The sequence below is a fragment of the Coregonus lavaretus genome, assembly GCF_964263955.1.
Source record: "Coregonus lavaretus genome assembly, chromosome: 24".
Classification (NCBI taxonomy): domain Eukaryota; kingdom Metazoa; phylum Chordata; class Actinopteri; order Salmoniformes; family Salmonidae; genus Coregonus; species Coregonus lavaretus.
The window spans coordinates 24099945-24122032 of record NC_140011.1 but is presented as its reverse complement, the minus strand read 5'-3'; the positions used below and the strand labels follow the sequence as shown (position 1 = coordinate 24122032).

The following is a 22088-nucleotide window of genomic DNA, read 5'->3' as shown; positions in this document are numbered from 1 at the left end:
AGGGCTCGGTTCTAGGCCCTCTTCTCTTCTCTCTATACACCAAGTCACTTGGCTCTGTCATATCCTCACATGGTCTATCCTATCATTGCTATGCGGATGACACTCAACTACTTTTCTCCTTCCCCCCTTCTGACACCCAGGTGGCGACATGCATCTCTGCGTGCCTGGCAGATGTCTCAGCTTGGATATCGGCCCACCACCTCAAGCTCAAACTCAACAAGACGGAGCTGCTCTTCCTCCCGGGGAAGGCCTGCCAGCTCAAAGACCTCTCTATCACGGTTGACAACTCCACGGTGTCGCCCTCCCAGAGTGCAAAGAACCTTGGCGTGACCCTGGACAACACCCTGTCGTTCTCTGCAAACATCAAAGCAGTGACTCACTCCTGCAGGTTCATGCTCTACAACATCCGTAGAGTCTGACCCTATCTCACACAGGAAGCGACGCAGGTCCTAATCCAGGCACTTCTCATCTTCCATCTGGACTACCGCAACTTGCTGTTAGCCGGGCTCCCCACTTGTGCCATCAAACCCCTGCAACTTATCCAGAATGCTGCAGTCCGCCTGGTTTTCAACATTCCCAAGTTCTCCCATGTCACCCCGCTCCTCTGCACACTTAACCGGCTTCCAGTCGAAGCTTGCATCCACTACAAGACCATGGTGCTTGCCTACGGAGCAGCAAGAGGTACTGCCCCTCCCTACCTTCAGGCTATGCTCAAACCCAACACCCCAACCTGAGCACTCAGTTCTGCCACCTCTGGTCTCTTAGCCCTCCCACCCCTACGGGAGGGCAGCTCCGGCTCAGCCCAGTTCGAGCTCTTCTCTGTCCTGGCACCCCAATGGCGGAACCAGCTTCCCCCTGAAGCTAGGACAGCAGAGTCCCTGCCCATCTCCAAAAGCACCTGGAACCCGACCTCTTCAAAGAGCTCTGACTTTGCTGATAACTACTTTATTGAGGAAAAGTGTACTTACTATGCTTGTGATATGTGCTTGTCCCACCTAGCTATCTTAAGGTGACTGCACTAACTGTAAGTCGCTCTGGATAAGAGTGTCTGCTAAATGACTTAAATGTACATGTAAATGTAAGGAAGGAAGGAAGGAAGGAAGGAAGGAAGGAAGGAAGGAAGGAAGGAAGGAAGGAAGGAAGGAAGGAAGGAAGGAAGGAAGGAAGGAAGGAAGGAAGGAAGGAAGGAAGGAAGGAAGGAAGGAAGCTTTACATCACACTTGAAATTCATAATTTGTTCATATTCACATTAATGAACAGAATTTAGTAAGGTGAATAATATTATGTGCATGGATGTGCAGGGTTGAGAGTTATGTGATTAATTGTGTCACTGGCTACACCTGTGAGGGCAGCAGCAGCGCATAAAAAAAATAGTGCCTTACTGGAAGTGAAGCTGAGTTGGGTGGCCCTGGAAGTGTCAGAGAGTAAATACAGTGCATGTGTTCAGCGTATTTCATGTATGGATGTTACCCTGCCTTCAATAGGCCTGTAAAACCATGTGCGTCAGATATGAACGGAGAAACACACACACACACAGATGAACACACAGATCGATAGACAGACAGATAAACACGCGCACACACAAGCATGCACACACACATACACACACACACACACACACACACACACACACATACACACACACACACACACACACACACACACACACACACACACACACACAGACAGACAGATAAACACGCGCCCACACAAGCATGCACACACACACACACCACCCACCCACACACACACACACACACACACAGTCTAGATCGTCCCCTAACCTAGAGATGACATGATTTAGTGTGAGGGGCTGACATCCCTTTTAAATAATGGAAACACAGCTGTAGAGCTGGGTCAATGACGCCAATAGGTAGTCAAATTACCCCCAGAATCTGCCAAGACCAATAGGCTGAGACCCCTAGCTGCATTCCTCCCTCCCTCCTTCCATCCATGCAGAGAACACAACGCCATTTAAGGCTCCATATCGGACCAGCAGCTAAAGCTTCCACTAGAGGTCTCTCTCTCTCCTCTCTCTATATATCTCTATCGCTCACATTCACTCACTTGCACTCATGCTCTCACTCGCTCTCCTCTATCGCTCTCTCCTCTCCTTCTCTTTCTTTTTCTCTCTCAGATACACTCTTTCACTCTCTCTCTTTCCCCCCTCTCTCCCTCCCTCTCTCTCTCTCACTCTCTCTCTCCTTATCAGCAGGAGTAAAGCTCCCTTTCTCCATAGCCTCTGCTGTGCTCTCAGATACTTAATTACCACCCACCAACAGCCAACAGTCACACTACTGGCCAGCAGAGCTGTTTGACCTGTAAATCTGCTGTGTTGATGGACCACCAAGACCACCAAGAAGTGGTCAACAAACACATACATTTTGTATACAAAAACCTCCTGCCTCTCTTACCCCTTTATCCTGCTTTCTCTTTCTCTTTCTCTTTCTCCCTCTCAACCACACACACACGTTTGTTTTACTATCCTTGTTGGGATCAAACAATAGATTCCCATTCAAAATCCTATTTTCCCTAACCCCTAACCCTAACTCTAAAGCATGAAACACATCTCACGGCCAATTGACTGCCGATAGATAATTATTACAGTGGGAGGCCGTTCCTTCTCTTCCTAGAACAGAAAGGCACCTGCTGCGTGCTGACCCGATAGCGACGAACCTGATGTTTGTACTTGTAACAACAAACAGGAAAAAAAGAGGGCATTTTCTCTGTACATCCATCATGAGCCAGTCAAACTTCATATGCAATGTAGGCTATGGGATGGTAGCTAGCTAAGTGCACAGATGCAATGCACACAACACTAAATACTTCCTCCAAGCTAGCTAACCACTGTAGCTAGTATCGACATTATATTTAAATCACAATGGATTAGTTTCCATGAAACAGCTGCCTGTGTTAGCTGCTGAGTATGTGCCGTGTCCTTAGCTAGCTAGCGAATATGCTAATATTCGCTAGCTAGCTAAACATTTGGCTATGGGTTGGCACTGGCAGTTTGGGATTATGGAGAGTGAATTAAATTGTTTCTTCGTCATCTTGCTAGGTAGTTATCTAGCTGTGGCCATCCAGCTAGTATCAACAAGGGCTTTATACAAAATAGCAACATTAGCTAGCTAGCTAACATGGACTCTACACCATAAGAGATTGACTGCTGACACTCTGTTCAGAGGCACCAAGTACTGTCTGTCGGCAGGCAAACATTTGACAATCATACCGGTGTGTCTGAATTTTAACCAAAACCCTAACCTAACGCTAACCTTAACCCTAACAACCTCAAACCCTAACTCCTAACCCTAACCCCTAACCCTAATTGTAACCCTAAACGTAATTGTAACCCTAAACCTAAACCTAAACCTAACCCCTAAGCCTAAAATAGCCTTTTTCCTTGTGAGGACTGTCCACATTTTCCTTGTTTTACTATTCTTGTGAGGACTTCTGATCCCCACAAGGATAGTAAAACCAAAAAAAACACACAGGCTGTCACATGGAATAATACAGCTTGTTTATCATTGTTGAGGTGAGGTTATGCTCCTCTGCTTGTATGGAATAAGAGAACCAGACACCTCTTGCCCTCTAGTGGACAATGTTGAATACTGTAAACTCAACTGTAATGAGATTTTCTGATGTTGAAGTTCTCACTTTCACCACCCGGTGGCGCCCAATCTCTAAAATGGAGACAGGTAGTCTTCCCTATAAACCCATCGTATGACAAACTAAGCCATACATGGGATCACAGAACATACAAAAAGACTCATGATAAAACTATTTACAGCGAATACTTGACTTTTCCTGTTTGGTCAGTGTTATATCGACGCAAGCCTTTAAAACATGGCACCATTTCTTGCTTGTGTGCATCTGTGCATGCATGTGTGTGTCTGTATGTGTGTGTCTGTGCGTGCATTTGTATGTGTGTGCATGTGTGCGTGAGTGTGTTTGCGTGCGTGCGTTGGTGTATGTGTGTATGTGTGTGTGACATGAGCACGGTTCTGTACTGACCTTCCTGCCAGAGAAGAGCATGCAGAGCTGGTGCATGGAGCCTCCGTTCTTGGTCAGCTCCTTCTTCAGGGTCTTGGGCGAGGGCAGCGTCCAGCCCCCCTTGTGTCCGTGGCTCGCATCCAGGCAGTTGATGGTGTTGTCTGAGGTGAAGCAGGTAGAGCGTGGGTCCTGCAGCAGACTGCCCTCGCTATGCGTGCGGCGCCGCAGTGAGTTCTGGACGCTCAGCCGGCCGCCGTGCTTCTCGCAGGCAGAGCCCTCCACCATGCTACGGCGTTTACTGTCGCTGCACTCTGGGTAGGCATCATCGCTGTCATCTTCATCATCATCATCATCATCTTCTTCTTCTTCATCGTCTTCATCATCCTCGTCGTACTCTTCGTCGGTGTTGGGCGAGGAGAGGGCATTGGCACTGAAGGAGCGGTCTAGGCGGAGTTCAGGGATGATGAAGGAGGAGGAAGAGGAGGAGGGTGGGGCGTTGGTGTCGGGAGGATCTGACGGGGCCTCGTCATCCGTCGCCGAGGGAATCGCCTCTCCTCCCTCCTCCTCCATCTCTCTTTTCCCTTCATCCTCGATCTCTCCTTCCTCCTCACCCTTCCTCTCCTCCTCCTCCTCCTCCTCCTCCTCCTCCTCCTCCTCCTCCACCTCTCTCTCCCTCCAGATCTCGGGTTCGGTGCCCTCCATGCTCTTGCAGTCTTCTCCCTCGGTGGAGGGGGGCGGGGTGGGGGGCACCTTGTGTTCCTCTTCGTCACCCAGCGGGATACAGACCTCCTCCAGGGGGGTGAGGGGCTCAGAGGGGTGTGGGCTGCCCAGAGTCAGGGGCTCTGAGGGGCTGGAGGGGTAGGAGTAAAGGAGGTCCTCCTCGGACCCCCGTGGCAGGGGTAGGCCTCCTCCTCCTCCTTCCAGCTCACATGGAGGGGTGTCCACTTTGGGCTCAAGCATCTGGAGAGAGAGAGAGAGAGATAGAGAGAGAGAGAGAGAGAGAGAGAGAGAGAGAGAGAGAGAGAGAGAGAGAGAGAGAATGAGGGAGAAAGAGAAAGAAAGGTGCATGAGTTGATAAGGAAGGAGGGAGAAGGGAGCTGTACCCATATGTTGGTATGATGCTATGCAGTCCCATCCCTCTAACTCCACCCCTCCCTTCTTCCTTCCCTCTTGCCCAACCTGCTATTTTTAGACCTCAGCCCAGCCGTGAATCAAAGCAGTGAATCAAAGCCTATCAAACAGGAGCGGGATCCGGGATACAAAAGAGCCCTCCCTGTCTTCCACACTTTATCAACCACAAAGACACACACACAGGTAGAGAGAGAGAGAGAGAGAGAGAGAGAGAGAGAGAGAGAGAGAGAGAGAGAGAGAGAGAGAGAGAGAGAGAGAGAGAGAGAGAGAGAGAGAGAGAGAGAGAGAGAGAGAGAGAGAGAGAGAGAGAGAGAGACAGAGAGAGACAGAGAGAGAGACAGAGAGAGACAGAGAGAGAGACAGAGAGAGAGACAGAGAATGACGATGACAGAGAGAGAGACAGAGATTGACTGATGACAGAGAGAGAGACAGAGAGAGAGAGAGAGAGAGAGAGAAAGAGTTATAAACACTGTCACACCGCATATTTACTTTATATCAAGTGGATGATAAGTGGATTATAACATTTATCACATTTATTAGTGCTGGGTTAAAGCAAAAATGTTTAGCCTCAGCTAATTCAGTTTTGGTGCAATGCACTTCACGATTGACGTTTCAAGGCATCAACATTTGAATTGCATCCCAATCACTAAAAAGCTATTAATACACATCCCACATCGTCAGATCAATAGAGAAACAAGCCTATACCCAGACCAGGCCTGATGTAAATCCATTCCAATCCTATTGACCTGTGAAGTGTGTTACATGCCTAAGAAACTAATGGCTCAATACCAACTATCAACAATGCCTTGGTAAAGGAGAAGCCAGTGATTCTGGGTCTATTTGGAGAATTGTTGACTTTAGGCAGGAAAGAGAGGACACATGAAATGAAGAAAGACAAGAAGAAGTACAAATACACTCTGGAACACACTGTGATGGCAGGCTATCCCTTGTTGAGAGAGGGCCTCATTGTACAGTTCACTAGCTACAGACTGATGATGATGGGGGCTGCTATTTTTAGAGTGAATTGCACTTTTATAAGAGACACACTTTTAAAAGAGACAGGGCAGCTTGGAGAAAAACAGGACGGAGAACGGAGGACTTTTCTCTCTCTCTCTCTTTAAACATATCCCAATCAATTGCTTGAGGATTCAATACTGCATTTGTATGAATATTTGGTTGAATAAGTAAAGCTGATATTTTAAATAGATAGAAATACAAGGTTTGATTATAAACTATAAACCATGATAAATGTGTAAATGCAGACGCATGTACAGACACACTCTCTCCCTCCCTCTCCAGTGGAGATATGGCAGGAGACACCTGTCCTATCAGATACACATGTTCCATTTCAGAGCCCAGCCTAACACAGCCATCTACTACCGTACTGGGCCACACACACACACACACACACACACACACACACACACACACACACACACACACACACACACACACAATTCACTTCAAGTGTCATTCAAAAGAAAAGCTCCACATATCCAGTGAAAAAAGACTGATCGAAACACTCAACCACAAAAACACAACTCAACCTAATTCATTTCATTCATTTCATTTGTCATGTGTTTCTGTGTCCGTTGGCTAAGAAGTCATTACTCTCTCTTTCTCTCCCGTGGCTGATCTGAAAGCAGAGGGGAGAGAGATTGAGAGCATTGAGGATGAAAGAGACCCTTGACGGGCTAAAAGCTCTCTGTGTTTCAGTGAGAGGAGAGGACTGGGGAGGAGAGGGGTGGAGTGGTGCGGAGCACAGGTAGGTCATCAATGATTAACGTTAGGCTATCAGACCACTAGCACCACCGTCATTACTCACCCAGCGTAGCATCACATGAGCTAAATGGAAACATGAGATGGGATGGGTGGATGATGAGAGCCCAGTGGATGAGAGGAGGAGTAGGTGAAGAAAGAGAGAAAATAAAGTAGCAGAAGAAGAGAGGGGATAAGAAAATAGGAGCGGAGAGGGAGAGCAGGAATAAAAAGGACAGTCGAAATATGAAGGGAGAGTGGACAACAAGAGGTGGAGAGATATGGAGGGAGGGAGGGATAGTGCAACAGCTAAATGTCTGAAAATGGCCATCTCGGCTTTCCTGTGGGTAGAATTATTTACGCGAGTGTTAACAGCATTAGGACAGGCTAATGACCATATAGTCTCTTATCTCAGTCCATTACACACTAGAGCCTTCCAGCCTGTGGATGCATCACCATTCACCTCTGACCTCATGGGGCTTACCATGGAGACAGTAGACCCCAGTTAGGGCAGGTGTGAATGGTGAGGAACATTGTCCTGCCCACGATCCTGTGCATAACAGAATGATGCCTTTTGAAAAGCCAATGTTTCAACTGTTGTTTCGTCTTCCCTTCTTACCCTCTCTTCTATCACTCTCTCTCTCCATTTCTCCCTCTACACTACTGTTGAGTTCAGTGATGCACTGCAGGCCCATTTAGCAGGTTAGAGTTTCTTCCTATACCTATATTTTTCTCTCTCTCTCTCTCTCTCTCTCTCTCTCTCTCTCTCTCTCTCTCTCTCTCTCTCTCTCTCTCTCTCTCTCTCTCTCTCTCTCTCTCTCTCTCTCTCTCTCTCTCTCTCTCTCTCTCTCTCTCTCAGTTGAGCTCAGTCAACCAATTCAATTCAATTAAATTAGCTTTATTGGTATGATAGGTCAGTATCATACAAAGCTAGAACAGAGGGCCATATCTCTCCACAATATTTGCCTAAGTGCCCTGCTTTCTCTCTATCTCTCTCAGGAAGACTGATGCTAGCATGTCTGATGCAACTCTCTAGGCAGCCTGAGTGGCAGTACACTGCAGCACATCAATGGCTATTAACCTGCCTGCCTCACTGATGCTGCTGGAAAAACAGAGCAACAATTATGAAAAGAGAGAGGAAAAGTTAAAGGGGAAGGAATATAAGGTTAAAATTAGGAGGGAGAAGGTTAGGGGAAAGAGGGGGAACGAGGAAATATAGTGGACTAAGAACATAAGGCTTAACGGGATGGCACTGTGTAATTGGGTTGAGAAACACTTAGCTGGGGCTGCTCTTCCTTCTATCATAGAAGCCCAGGGCAGTTTGAGAGAACAAGACAGAACCATTAGACCCTCCTTCAATTACAAATGATCCCTCTCTCTGTGTCTCTGTATCTCTCTGTCTCTCTGTCTGTTGCTCACACTCCCCATCTCTGTATTTCTTCTCTCATCCTTATCCCTAAGAAGAAAGAAGAAGCACTGAACTTTTTGCATACTTTAAAAACTCACCTTTCCTTTCTCCTTTCCCTGAAGTTACAGTATCTGTTCTGAAGGATCATACCATCCAATCATAACTTGTATCACAAACTTACCTACCAGCCTTACAAGCCATCAAATCTCCAACTTACCCCCCATGTGCTCCTGTGTCCTTGTGCTGTGCTTTTTACTTTAATAAATACACTGAACTGGAAACTGGGTCTCCAATATCACTCTTCAACCTCACTTAAGATACAGTCCACCCTATTCCTTTTCTTTAGTATCACTGATCTAACGTGAAAAAAAGGGTTCCATCGATTAGCTTTCAACCAACCAGTCATGATAGATTAAATTAGTTATTGCCTTTTCAAAGTATTTGAATAATCCCTGTCTTATGTTGGGCATAAGCTTCAACTCACTTGAGTCTATCACAAAGGAGCCTCTCTTCTGTGAAGCTCTACTGTGACTGAGCCTAAAGAAACCCGCAAACCAGACATACAGGGGGAAACGGATATGGAACAGTATGTCCTCTTAAGCCATGATGTGTCAATACACCCATGTCCTCGTATGTCACATCTCTGAGAATTGGGGTTGCTATGGGTCAATAAACCCAAAGAACTCATAAGTCACCTTTCTCTGAGGGTGTTGTGTCTAGCTAATCCTCACGTCCCTCTGAATGGGGCTGGTAGGTGGTTAACATGTGGTCCTCATGTTTCATCTGCTGTTGAGGCGGCATGAATTAGAGAGCATATTACATCTGCATTGCTTGCTGTTGGGGTTTTAGGCTGGGTTTCTGTATAGCACTTTGTGACATCTGCTGATGTAAAAAGGGCTTTATAAATCAAATTTGATTGACTGATTAGTGGCCCTCTGAGAGATCACTAAGAGGGGATTCAACTCTACACCACACATACACATGCACACACACAGCTCTGCATCAGATTTGTAAGTTAAAAACCCCTAGAGTCGATGTCTGCGCCCCTGCGGCAATCTATTTGAACATAATTTCAAAAAATCCTTATGAAACTCTGTCTGTTTAAGCTAGAGATATCTATTTTTTGCATGGGCTGCATCTCAATCCACCGGATCCACCAATGTCAGCCTTCCGAATCTGCAGTGTAAGGTGGCACAGCTACGCTGTTTGTCAGACCAGGAGACATCCCGTAAATCGGTTTTCTCACAAAAATGTCTGTTAATATGACCCCTCTATGGAATAATGTGACTCTCACGAACATGATGTTGTTCGCCGTTTTGCTCTACGACCCCCACAAGCTATATGGGACTCATCTGAAGTCAGTACCGCCAATGTGCCAACTTCTGTCTGTAGCGTCCAATCTGTTTGGGCTACACACTAATATGACCCCTCTATGGAAAGATGAAACCCTCTCTCTGCAGTTACACAAAAATACTGTCTTCCATCCTCTCTAGAACGGTCAATTCTTAACGAAAAAACTCAGGGCATAGTTATTTACGTGTCAATATACTGTCTGTGGAGCTGGGAGAGAGGAGGGAGAGAGAGATGAGGAGAGGGGGAGGGACAGAAAGAAGGAGGGAGAGAGAATGGAGAGGGAGAAGGGAGAGAGAAGGGGGAGAGTGAGGGAGATGGGAGAGAGGGGTGAGAGAAAGGGAGACGGTGAAGGAGGGAGGGGGAGAGAGAAAGTCCACAGACAAAGGTGAGAGAGAGGAGGGAGAGGAAGAGAGAGATGAGAGGAGGGGTAGGAGAGAGAGAGGGTAAACGAGGGAGGGGGAGAGGGAGGGGAAAGAGAGAGAGAAATAGAGAGAGGAGGGAGATAGGAGGGAGAAAGAGATAGAGAAGAGAGCTGGAGGGAGAGAGAGGGTGTAGGGTGAAAGAAGGGGGAGGGAGAGAGAGGAGGGGGTATAAAGAGGAGGTAGAGAGAAAGAGACTGGGGGAGGGAAGGAGGGAGAGAAGAGAGAGACAGAGGAGGGGGGTGTTAGAGAGAGGTCTGTCTGTCTGTGAGTCTCATCTTTTCATCTTTTTGACTGGAATGTATTAACGTAAGCATCAATTGGTTGAAATCTTTTCCCATTGACTGGAAATGTATTGACATAAGATTCAACCCTGTGACACCCATCTTTTCCCATTGAATCAATGAATTGACATAAGCGTCAACCCTGTGACACTCATCTTTTCCCATTGACTGCGATCTATTGACATAAGCATCAACCTTGTGACATACTTCTTTTCACATTGAATGCAATGTATTGATAGGTTAACCCTTTGATACTCATCTTTTCCCATTGAATGCAATGTATTGATATAAGCGTCAACCTTATGACACTCTTCTTTTCCCATTGAATGCAATGTATTGACATAAGCATCAATGGGAAAATGGGAATAATCTTGAAGAACAATCTGGCCTTAATGGCCATGTACTCTTATAATCTCCACACGGCACAGCCAGAAGAGGACTGGCCACCCCTCAGTGCCTGGTTCCTCTCTAGGTTTCTTCCTAGGTTCCTGCCTTTCTAGGGAGTTTTTCCTAGCCACCGTGCTTCTACATTTGCATTGCTTGCTGTTTGGGGTTTTAGGCTGGGTTTCTGTATAGCACTTTGTGACATCTGTTGATGTCAAAAACACTTTATAAATACATTTGATTGATTTAACCCTGTGACATTCATATTTTCCCATTGACTGCCATGTATTGACATAAGCGTCAACCCTTTGGCACTCATCATTTCCCATTGAACACAATGTATTGTGCCAGCAGCATGCCACTCTGCATCCCACTGCTGGCTTGCCTCTGAAACTAAGCAGGGTTGGTCCTGGTTGGTCCCTGGATGGGGGACCAGATGCTGCTGAAAGTGGTGTTGGAGGGCCAGTAGGAGACACTCTTTCACTCTAGTCTTCAGAAATATCCCAATGACCCAGGGCAGTGATTGGGGACGTTGCCCTGTGTAGGGTGCAGTCTTTTTCGGATGGGACGTTAAACGGGTGTCCTGACTCTCTGTAGTCACTAAAGAGCCCATGGCACTTATCGGAAGAGTAGGGGTGTTAACCCCGGTGTCCTGTCTAAATTCCCAATCTGGCCATCATGGTCACCTAATCATCCCAGCTTCCAATTGACTCATTCATCTCCTCTCCCCTGTAACTATTCCCCAGGTCGTTGCTGTAAATGAGAATGTGTTCTCAGTCAGCTTACCTGGTAAAACAAAAAAAGTAAATTGGTTGATACTCATATGTTCCCATTGACTGCAAATGTATTGACATAAGCTATAACCCTGTAACACTCTTCTTTTCCTATTGAATGCAAGGTATTGACATAAGATCAAAACAACGGAAAAGAGGAATGGTCAGAATGAAGGAGCGGCCAAAAAAGAGCTGTAGAGCAAAGAAAAACAGAATTAAAAACGGGACAGTGTTCCCATAAAACATCTCCTATTTGTATTTGTATTCATTAGGGATCACCATTAGCTGCTGCCAAGGCAGCAGCTACTCTTCCTGGGGTCCAAACATATTAAAGCACTTACATTACATATAAAACAAAATATATGACAGTACATCATATAACATTATTACACCACTACATATCTACAATACAAATTGTTTAATACCACCATACAGCAATATCACAATAAGTGCATATGCATGTGTCTGTACCTTTGTGTGTGTCTCTTCACAGTCCCCTTTGTTCCATAAGGTGTATTTAAATCTGATAATACTGCTTGTGTCAGTTACCTGATGTGGAATAGAGTTTCATGTAGTCATGGCTCTGTGTAGTACTGTGCGCCTCCAATAGTCTGTTCTGGACTTGAGGACTGTGAAGAGACCTCTGTTGGCATGTCTTGTGGGGTATGTATGGGTGTCCGAGCTGTGTGTTAGAATTTTAAACAGACAGCTCGGTACATTCAGCTTGTCAACACCTCTTACAAAATCAAGTAGTGATGAAGTCAATCTCTCTTCCACTTTGAGCCATGAGAGATTGACATGCATGTCATTAATGTTAGCTCTCCGTGTACTTTTAAGGGCCAGCCGTGTTTCCCTGTTCTGAGCAAACTGCAATTTTCCCAAGTCCCTCTTTGTGGCACCTGACCACACTACTGAACAGTAGTCTTGGTGCAACAAAACTAGGGCCTGTAGGACCTGCCTTGATAGTGTTCTTAAGAAGGCAGAGCAGCGCTTTATTATGGACAGACTTCTCCCCATCTTAGCTACTACTGTTGTATCAATATGTTTTGACCATGACAGTTTACAATCCAGGGTTACTCCAAGCAGTTTAGTCACCTCAACTTGCTCAATTTCCACATTATTCATTATGAGATGTATTTGAGGTTTAGGGTTTATTGAGTGATTTGTCCCAAATACAATGCTTTTAGTTTTGGAAATATTTAGGAATAACTTATTCCTTGCTACCCATTCCGAATCTAACTGCAGCTCTTTGTTAAGTGTTGCAGTTATTTCAGTTGCTGTAGTAGCTGACATGTATAGTGTTGAGTCATCCGCATACATAGACACAATGGCTTTACTCAAAGCCAGTTGCATGTCATTAGTAAAGATGGAAAAAAAAGTAAGGGGCATAAACAGCTACCCTGGGGAATTCCTGATTCTACCTGGATTATGTTTGAGAGGCTTCCATTAAATAACACCCTCTGTGTTCTGTTAGACAAGTAACTCTTTATCCACATTATAGTAGTGGGTGCAAAGCCATAACACATACGTTTTTCCAGCAGCAGACTATGATCGATAATGTCAAAAGCTGCACAGAAGTCTAACAAGACAGCCCCCACAATCATTTTATCATCAATTTCTCTCAGCCAATCATCAATCAACAAGTGCTGTGCTGTGCTTGTTGAGTGTCCTTCAATATAAGAATGCTGAAAGTCTGTTGTCAGTTTGTTTACTGTGAAATAGCATTGTATCTGGTCAAACACAATTTTTTCCAGAAGTTTACTAAGGGTTGGTACAGGCTGATTGGTCGGCTATTTGAGCCAGTAGACCATACCATTTTTCAATTCCTCATCAATCCCAGGGGATTTAACAGTTTTTACAGTCATTTTCTTAATGGGTGCGTGCTTATTAGTAACTGGAATAAGCAATTTCATAAATGTGTCAAGTGCAGCATCTGGTTGCTCCTCAGTACACAACACAGACAAGCAAATATTATTTACATCATTAACATATAAATCACTACAAAACTTATTGTATGACCTCTTATACATTATTTTAGGCCCTGCCTGAGGAACTTTTTTTCCTAGATATGGCTATATTGTGATCACTACATCCTATGGATTTGGATACTGCTTTAAAGCAATCAATACATGTTGATGATTTCATTCCTGTGCTGTTTGTAAATACCCTGGTAGGTTGACTGACAACCTGAACCAGGTTGTAGGCACTGGTTACAGTTTTTTCTTGAGTGGGCAGCTTGATGAGAGCCAGTCAATATTTAAATCACCCAGAAAATATGACTCACATTAATTATCAAGCATTTCACACATATTATCCAGATACTGACTATTAGCACTTGGTGGTCTAGCAGTTTCTCACAAGAATAGGCTTTAGGTGAGGCAGATGAACCTGTAGCCATATTACTTCAACAGTATCTAACATGAGATCGTCTCTAAGTTTTACAGGAATGTGGTTCTGAATATACACTGCAACACCGCCTGTCTTTTTTTGTGGTCCTCTGTAGCTCAGCTGGTAGAGCACGGCGCTTGTAACGCCAAGGTAGTGGGTTCGATCCCCAGGACCACCCATACACAAAAATGTATGCACGCATGACTGTAAGTCGCTTTGGATAAAAGCGTCTGCTAAATGGCATATTTTTATTATTATTATTTTCGGTAGATGTTATAACCATGTATTGCTACCACTGTATCATCAAAGGTATTATCTAAGTGAGTTTCAGAGATAGTCTGTCACACCCTGATCGGTTTCACCTGTCTTGTGCTTGTTTCCACCCCCCACCAGGTGTCTCCCATTTGTCCCCATTATCCCCTGTGTATTTATACCTGTACTTTCTGTTTGTCTGTTGCCAGTTCGTCTTGTCTCGTCAAACTGTTCCCGTACTCCTGTTTTCTCTAGTTCCTGTTTTCCCGGTTTTGACCATTCTGCCTGTCCTGACCCTGAGCATGCCTGCCGTTCTGTACCTTGTGACACTGTTCTGGATTACCGACCTCTGCCTACCCTTGACCTGTTGTTTGCCTGCCCCCTGTTTTTGTAAATAAACGTTTGCATCTGGGTCTTATCCTGAGCCTTGATATAGTCAGAATACGAATGTCATCTGTTACAAGACTTCATGGACCTTTTTTCTCAGGCTGCATATATTAATATGGGCTATTTTTCTCACTTTTCTGGGTTGCTTGATTGTTTTTAATGCTTTACAGAAGTAGACTTGCTCATGTTATTTATATTGGAGATTATAGTGCAGAGTGAGCTGCACACAATGGTCTTCCTACTAGGGCACACCGCCTCAGTGCTAACAGTGTAACCCGTGGTTCATAGGCTCATGATTACTGCATACAATAGCTGTAGGATCAACAGAGGTATTCAGGGCAATTAGGGGGACATAAATGAAGTTAATTACATTGTGTCTGCCAACGCCCCTAGGATAATGTACATTTGATGCAGCATTATGACGACTCATTGTCACAATGGTAGGGATTAACTGAGCTGGTCTTGGGTCATTGATAAATCATTGTTTCAACGCAGCCTTGAAATGCGTGGACAGAGTCCAGTAGCCAAGATTATTTGGATGGACTCCGTCACTCCATTAGAGTATCTTCTGTTTCCAGAAGGTGTCAAAGTTATCTATAAAAGTGATTCCAGCAGAGCTACAGTAATCTTTTAGCCAGATGTGTAATGCCAGTAGCCTGCTGAATCTTTCACACCCGCGGCCCAACGATGGTACTGGACCTGAAATGATTGGCCGTTTTTTCGAGTCTTTTAATGCTAAAATCAGTTATTTAAAATCAATTTTCAGATGTTCCAAGCTAGCCCTTCTGATGTCGTTTGACCCCACATGGACTATGACAGCAGTCTTGTGATGTCCTGTACTCGTGCTCCTGGGTAGCACAGGGTTTTTGCATTAGGAACCGAGATGTTTCTCACCATAGAGCTGCTGATGATGACAGCTGGTGATGTTGAATGGGCTTGTCTCTCAGGCAGCCTCACGGTCTGATGAGGGTGGGAGCTCTGAGGATCTGACCCGAGGTAGAAGCCACCGGCGAGGGAGACAGAACAGAGGACGAAGACGCAGGTACCTCCGGATCCGATCTTGAATGGTAAGCCCCTAAGGAAGAAGGCGCCGGAACCTTTGGATCCAGGGCAGCAGTCATTTCTGGTCTGTGTCTGGTCCGGGCTTAACATCTCCAAGGAGATCCCAGTTGCCAGAGGACGCTTTCTTTGATTTCCACGGCGAGTGACGTATCTCCATGACTGGTTGGTTGGGTCAAGAACAGCTCCATTCTCCAGGGGTCGGCGATGGATCCCTGCTGAGCACTATTAATTTACAGTGAGAAAAAAGTATTTGATCCCCTGCTGATTTTGTACGTTTGCCCACTGAGAAAGACATGATCAGTCTATAATTTTAATGGTAGGTTTATTTGAACAGTGAGAGACAGAATAATAACAAAAAAATCCAGATAAACGCATGTCAAAAATGTTATACATTGATTTTTGCATTTTAATTTTAATTTAATTTAATTTAACCTTTATTTAACCAGGTAAGCCAGTTGAGAACAAGTTCTCATTTAGAACTGCGACCTGGCCAAGATAAAGCAAAGCAGTGCGATAAAAACAACAACACAGAGTTATATATGGGGTAAAACAAAACTTAAAGTCAAAAATACAACAGAAAATAGAAAATATATATATACAGTGTGTGCAAATGTAGCAAGTTATGGAGGTAAGGCAATAAATAGGCCATAGTGCAAAATAATTACAATTAGTATTAACACTGGAATGATAGATGTGCAAGAGATGATGTGCAAATAGAGATACTGGGGTGCAAATTAGCAAAATAAATAACAATATGGGGATGAGGTAGTTGGGTGGTCTAATTTCAGATGGGCTGTGTACAGGTGCAGTGATCGGTAAGGTGCTCTGACAACTGATGCTTAAAGTTAGTCTCCAGCTTCAGAGATTTTTGCAGTTCGTTCCAGTCATTGGCAGCAGAGAACTGGAAGGAATGGCGGCCAAAGGAGGTGTTGGCTTTGGGGATGACCAGTGAGATATACCTGCTGGAGCGCATACTACGGGTGGGGGTTGCTATGGTGACCAATGAGCTAAGCTAAGGCGGAGATTTGCCTAGCAGTGATTTATAGATGGCCTAGAGCCAGTGGGTTTGGCGACGAATATGTAGTGAGGACCAGCCAACAAGAGCGTACAGGTCACAGTGGTGGGTAGTATATGGGGCTTTGGTGACAAAACGGATGGCACTGTGATAGACTACATCCAATTTGCTGAGTAGAGTGTTGGAGGCTATTTTGTAAATGACATCGCCAAAGGGAAATAAGTATTTGACATCTCTGCAAAACATGACTTAGTACTTGGTGGCAAAACCCTTGTTGGCAATCACAGAGGTCAGACGTTTCTTGTTGTTGGCCACCAGGTTTGCACACATCTCAGGAGGGATTTTGTCCCACTCCTCTTTGCAGATCTTCTCCTAGTCATTAAGGTTTCGAGGCTGACGTTGGCAGCTCGAACATTCAGCTCCTTCCACAGATTTTCTATGGGATTAAGGTCTGGAGACTGGCTAGGCCACTCCAGGACCTTAATGTGCTTCTTCTTGAGCCACTCCTTTGTTGCCTTGGCCATGTGTTTTGGGTCATTGTCATGCTGGAATACCCATCCACGACCCATTTTCAATGCCCTGGCTGAGGGAAGGAGGTTCTCACCCAAGATTTGACGGTTCATGGCCCCGTCCATCGTCACTTTGATGCGGTGAAGTTGTCCTGTCCCCTTAGCAGAAAAACACCCCCAAAGCATAATGTTTCCACCTCCATGTTTGACGGTGGGGATGGTGTTCTTGGGGTCATAGGCAGCATTCCTCCTCCTCCAAACACGGCGAGTTAAGTTGATGCCAAAGACCTCGATTTTGGTCTCATCTGACTACAACACTTTCACCCAGTTCTCCTCTGAATCATTCAGATGTTCATTGGCAAACTTCAGACGGGCCTGTATATGTGCTTTCTTGAGCAGGGGGACCTTGCGGGCGCTGCAGGATTTCACTCCTTCATGGCGTAGTGTGTTACCAATTGTTTTCATGGTGACTATGGTCCCAGCTGCCTTGAGATCATTGACAAGATCCTCCCGTGTAGTTCTGGGCTTATTCCTCACCGTTCTCATGATCATTGCAACTCCACGAGGTGAGATCTTGCATGGAGCCCCAGGCCGAGGGAGATTGACAGGCCTTTTGTGTTTCTTCCATTTGCGAATAATCGCACCAACTGTTGTCACCTTCTCACCAAACTGCTTGGCGATGGTCTTGTAGCCCATTCCAGCCTTGTGTAGGTCTACAATCTTGTCCCTGACATCCTTGGAGAGCTCTTTGGTCTTGGCCATGGTGGAGAGTTTGGAATCTGATTGATTGATTGCTTCTGTGGACAGATGTATTTTATACAGGTAACAAGCTGAGATTAGGAGCACTCCCTTTAAGAGTGTGCTCCTAATCTCAGCTCGTTACCTGTATAAAAGACACCACGTACAAAATCAGCAGGGGATGAAATAATTATTTCCCTCACTGTATTATTAATGTAGCTATGACCAGAATGAAAGTTCTCTAGCCATATAGAAGGTGATTCATAACTCTCCTGAATATGTTTATTACTACTCATATCTCTAAATGTTTGTACTCTGTCTTGTACCTAAGTTATTACTCAATAATGCTTATTACTCCCGCAGTTATATTATTCTTGCAATTAAGATCTAGGAGCAGAGTATGCAGTTGATAACATTTCCTTTTCCCTTGAGGTATCTTGCCATTTGCTAAGAGAAAGTGAAGGTATAGAACAGCATATACAACACCATTATGTGACATGGGGGGAAATATTACAGCAATTTTACAGGAAAACACAGCCGTCCGTGGAGCGACACAATATAAGTCACTTTAGTGGACCAGGGGGCATCGGGCATAATATTTCTTAAAAGCAAGTCTATTTTCATTAATATTTCAGCTCAACAAGGGGCCTACTTTTTCCACCAACCTCCGGCTCGTCTCCTTCCTGGATGAGGTCATGAAAGATTGAAGAGTAACAAAAAAATATCACCTCAACGCTCTATGTCTCTGTATTATGGTGCCTTACAGAGTCATATTTTATAATGGACACTTGATATGACAGCCCATCTCTGGGGGTCAAGGTTCATTCAAAGACATTATCAATCCCAGCAGAAGGTCAGAGGAAAAATGTCAGCGACGTGATTATGGGGCTAGCTGGCTAGCTGTGTGACATCCCCTGCAAATTCGGTATGACCGCTTTAGCATTTGGCAGGTTTGTGTTTGTATGTGCATGTGTGTGCATGCGTGGCTGCGCATTTGTGAGTGTGTGTGTCTCACAGAGCAATCGTCATATTGTTTGTGTATTTCTGTGTCTGCCCTCAGTGTTAAACAAACATCTTATTTGTGCAGAGGGCAGAGCCAACAGTGACATACTGCTAAATCACCTCCACCCAACAACGATGCCTACTGTAGATTGTCTCCTTTAGCCGCAGTGTGTGTTTGTGTGTAAAGGCCATTGATATTCCCCTCCACAGCCACATAACACAATGACACCAGCCATAATGAAGAAGAGAGAGAGAGAGAGAGAGAGAGAGAGAGAGAGAGAGAGAGAGAGAGAGAGAGAGAGAGAGAGAGAGAGAGAGAGAGAGAGAGAGAGAGAGAGAGAGAGAGAGAGAGAGTGGGTTGGTGTTCATTGATATTGATCGAGAAGGACAGAGGACAGGGAGAGACAGAGGGAGATGAAGGGAGGAGACTTGGGAGAGAGTGGGAGAGGGGGAGGTAAGGTTGATGGATAATGCTGCAGACGTAATAATGTCCCACACGACAGACCCCAATTTCATTTACACACCATCTGGGTGTGTGTGTCCTATTTTTCTCTGCCCTCTCTCTCTCTTTATGCTGCTTCCTATCTTATTCTGTTTCCACATATGTTTCCATATCTGTATCCATCTTTACAGTTGTTACGAATGGATTGTGTGTGTGAAGTAACAATACTGTACTTTACAAACGCATTCCTCCATCTCTATGGCCGTGTCCGATTACCCGTACTTGCGTCCTACATAGTAGGCTTAAGGGGTATGAGAAAATAGAATGTTTTATAGTATGTGAACATTTTTAAAATAGATAATGCTGTACCAAAATTAATGAATGGTGAGGAACAACCCAATTTGCTGTATGGATGAGCCTAGTATGTTTATGTGTTGCATTCTGCATATGTTTTTACTAACCCGTGTTCTAAAGAGTATGTATTATGGTTAGTACATAGTGTATACTTTTAGAAAATATAAGGCAAGAAGAATTTTGGACACAGCCTCTATCTCCCCAACCCTCCTTCCCTCTCTCTCAATAGATAAATGTGTAAACTTACCCTCACCCTCTCCTCATCGAAACACAGAACAAACATGTTGACAGACGTTCTTCATGACTGACATACGTACCACTTGCTATTCCTGTCCTCTATAGGTCGATACACTGCTAAACGGTTGACAGAGGATGTGTGATCATTGGTTGCTCATGCGCACAGTATGCACACACTCACACTAGCCAGTGAGATCTTAAAGAGCGACTGAACGCACCGATTCTGCATGTTTTTTTGTCGCTCATTTAGAAAAACAAGATTTAATTCATGGGGGTGTGGTTCGATGTGGCAGTTACTGATATGAGGCACCAAAGGAACAAAGTCAGTATCACTTCCTCAAAATAGTCAGAATGAATCTAAGATCAAGACATCTGTAATAAATGTAACGTTTTTGTAGAGGTTTTAGTCTCGCAATTTTACATCTAGCTAAAATTGTAAAAAAAATGTGCTACATTTTGTCTTATGTAAACAAAGTCCGATCCGCTGCACAGCTGGGAAGGTCTGTCTCACTGTCTGTGTGTTCTTCCGTACAATTGGATAGACCTCAATCACCGCAGCTGTTTATCCCATGTTAGTGGGTAAGAGGGCATTGTTGAAATCAAAACCCAACCCTCAGATAAATCATGATGAACTCTTGTACAGAAATCTCACAAACCTCTGTTTTGTGCAATAGTGACATTATGACTAAAATTAACTTACTTGCACTTTTTAGTCAATTTTGGCACTGGAATAAATGTTTCTGACTAATATCGATGTCACATATGCTGTTTTAAATGACAGAAGTTGGTTTTCGAGTTCAGTTCTGCTTTAACAAGGCAAAAAATATAAAAATGTCTCCCTGGTGTGTTCCTTGTTTTTCCCTCTCCCATCTCTCTGTTCTCTCTTTTTCTCCATGATCTTTCTGTCAATGAGAGCTGTGGCTGGATATACACAGTCATAGAGCTGTGAGCTCATGTGAGCACATGACGATCCTCTTGCAGAGATGATGCAGATGACTTAATGACTTCTATGATTCACGGACTCCGATGACAGTACAGAGAAGGAGAAGGCCAAACCAAGTCACAACCTGATTTATCTATCGGCATATGAGCTGATTTGAAATTTCTGTATTTTAACAACTTATTCATAAAAAATAAAATAAACAAACAAACTAAGAAAAGAGAGAGAGAGCACAGACAAAACAAAACTTCATAAAAGTAGATAATAATATGCGGGTTATCCAAACATGAGGCCCTGAAGTGACAGACCTAGAGCCTGCGTTTATTGCCTTTTCTCAGCTCATCTTTCTTTCTTTCATTCTTTCCTTTAGTAATAAAAATAAAACCACTCCCTATCTTCCTAAAACAAAGAATACCAGCAACAACAACAAAACCATCCAAAACAACCCCCATGCATTCAACGTTAGGCTACCTCATAAATACACAGAAGCAGTTTCCTCTATCTTTTAAAAGTTACAGACTCACCTATGGAGTGTGTGGGTGGGTGTATCAATATGGAGATAGTATATCTTTATAGACTTCGCCTGTAGTGAGAGATTCCCAGTTATAGTCCAATAAACAGAGACAGACACTCCTCCTTCATATCTCTGGTAAAGTGGCCCAGTCTCCTCTCAGTCAAACGGCCAGTGGTGTGTGTGTGTGTGGCTGATGAGGGTGTGTGTGTGTCAGGGTGAGTGTGTAAGAGTGTGTGTGTGAGTGTGTGGTGTGTTCTATGGCTGTGTGCGTCCATCAGTGTGAGTTAGAGGAGTGCAGGAACTGCGCCTCTGTTGCCAAGCTGAATGGAGAGAAGGAGAGAGAGAGCAAGCGGGAGAGAGAGTATGCCCTGGGGGACTGGTAGGGAGACTCCCATCCAGCAGCGCAAACACAACAAGAGATAGAGAGAAGGAGGGAGGAGGGGATAAAGAAAGAGGAAGAGAGAGCTGGGGAGAGGAATACGTGTATGTGTGTGTGTGTACGTGTGCGTGTAATTCCTCGCAATATTATCGCATTAAACTGACCCATCATCGCAGTACAAAAAGAGGGCTTGCAAATTCAAACAATCACTGCACATTTACAGCATACAGATTTTTGTATCGCTTTTGTGCAATTTTGTTGTACATTTTCACAACTCTTATTATCAATGTATCCTGTTAAAAAAAATATATATATATATTGCTTTGTTTTGTTTTTCTCTGCAATACTACTAGCCACCTAGCAATTTTA

At 44.5% G+C, this 22088-nt stretch overlaps 1 protein-coding gene across 1 annotated transcript in view; it reads right to left on the bottom strand.

Moving 5' to 3' along the window:
• LOC311099441 (regulator of G-protein signaling 3-like) overlaps positions 1-22088 on the bottom strand; it is a gene marked incomplete at its 5' end in the record, with an annotated part of 148211 nt that overhangs the window by 58599 nt on the left and 67524 nt on the right. Inside the window, one exon of the mRNA XM_084140126.1 lies at positions 4012-4950. Coding sequence (XP_083996252.1) covers positions 4012-4950 — 939 coding nt within the window. The remainder of the gene's footprint in view (positions 1-4011; positions 4951-22088) is intronic.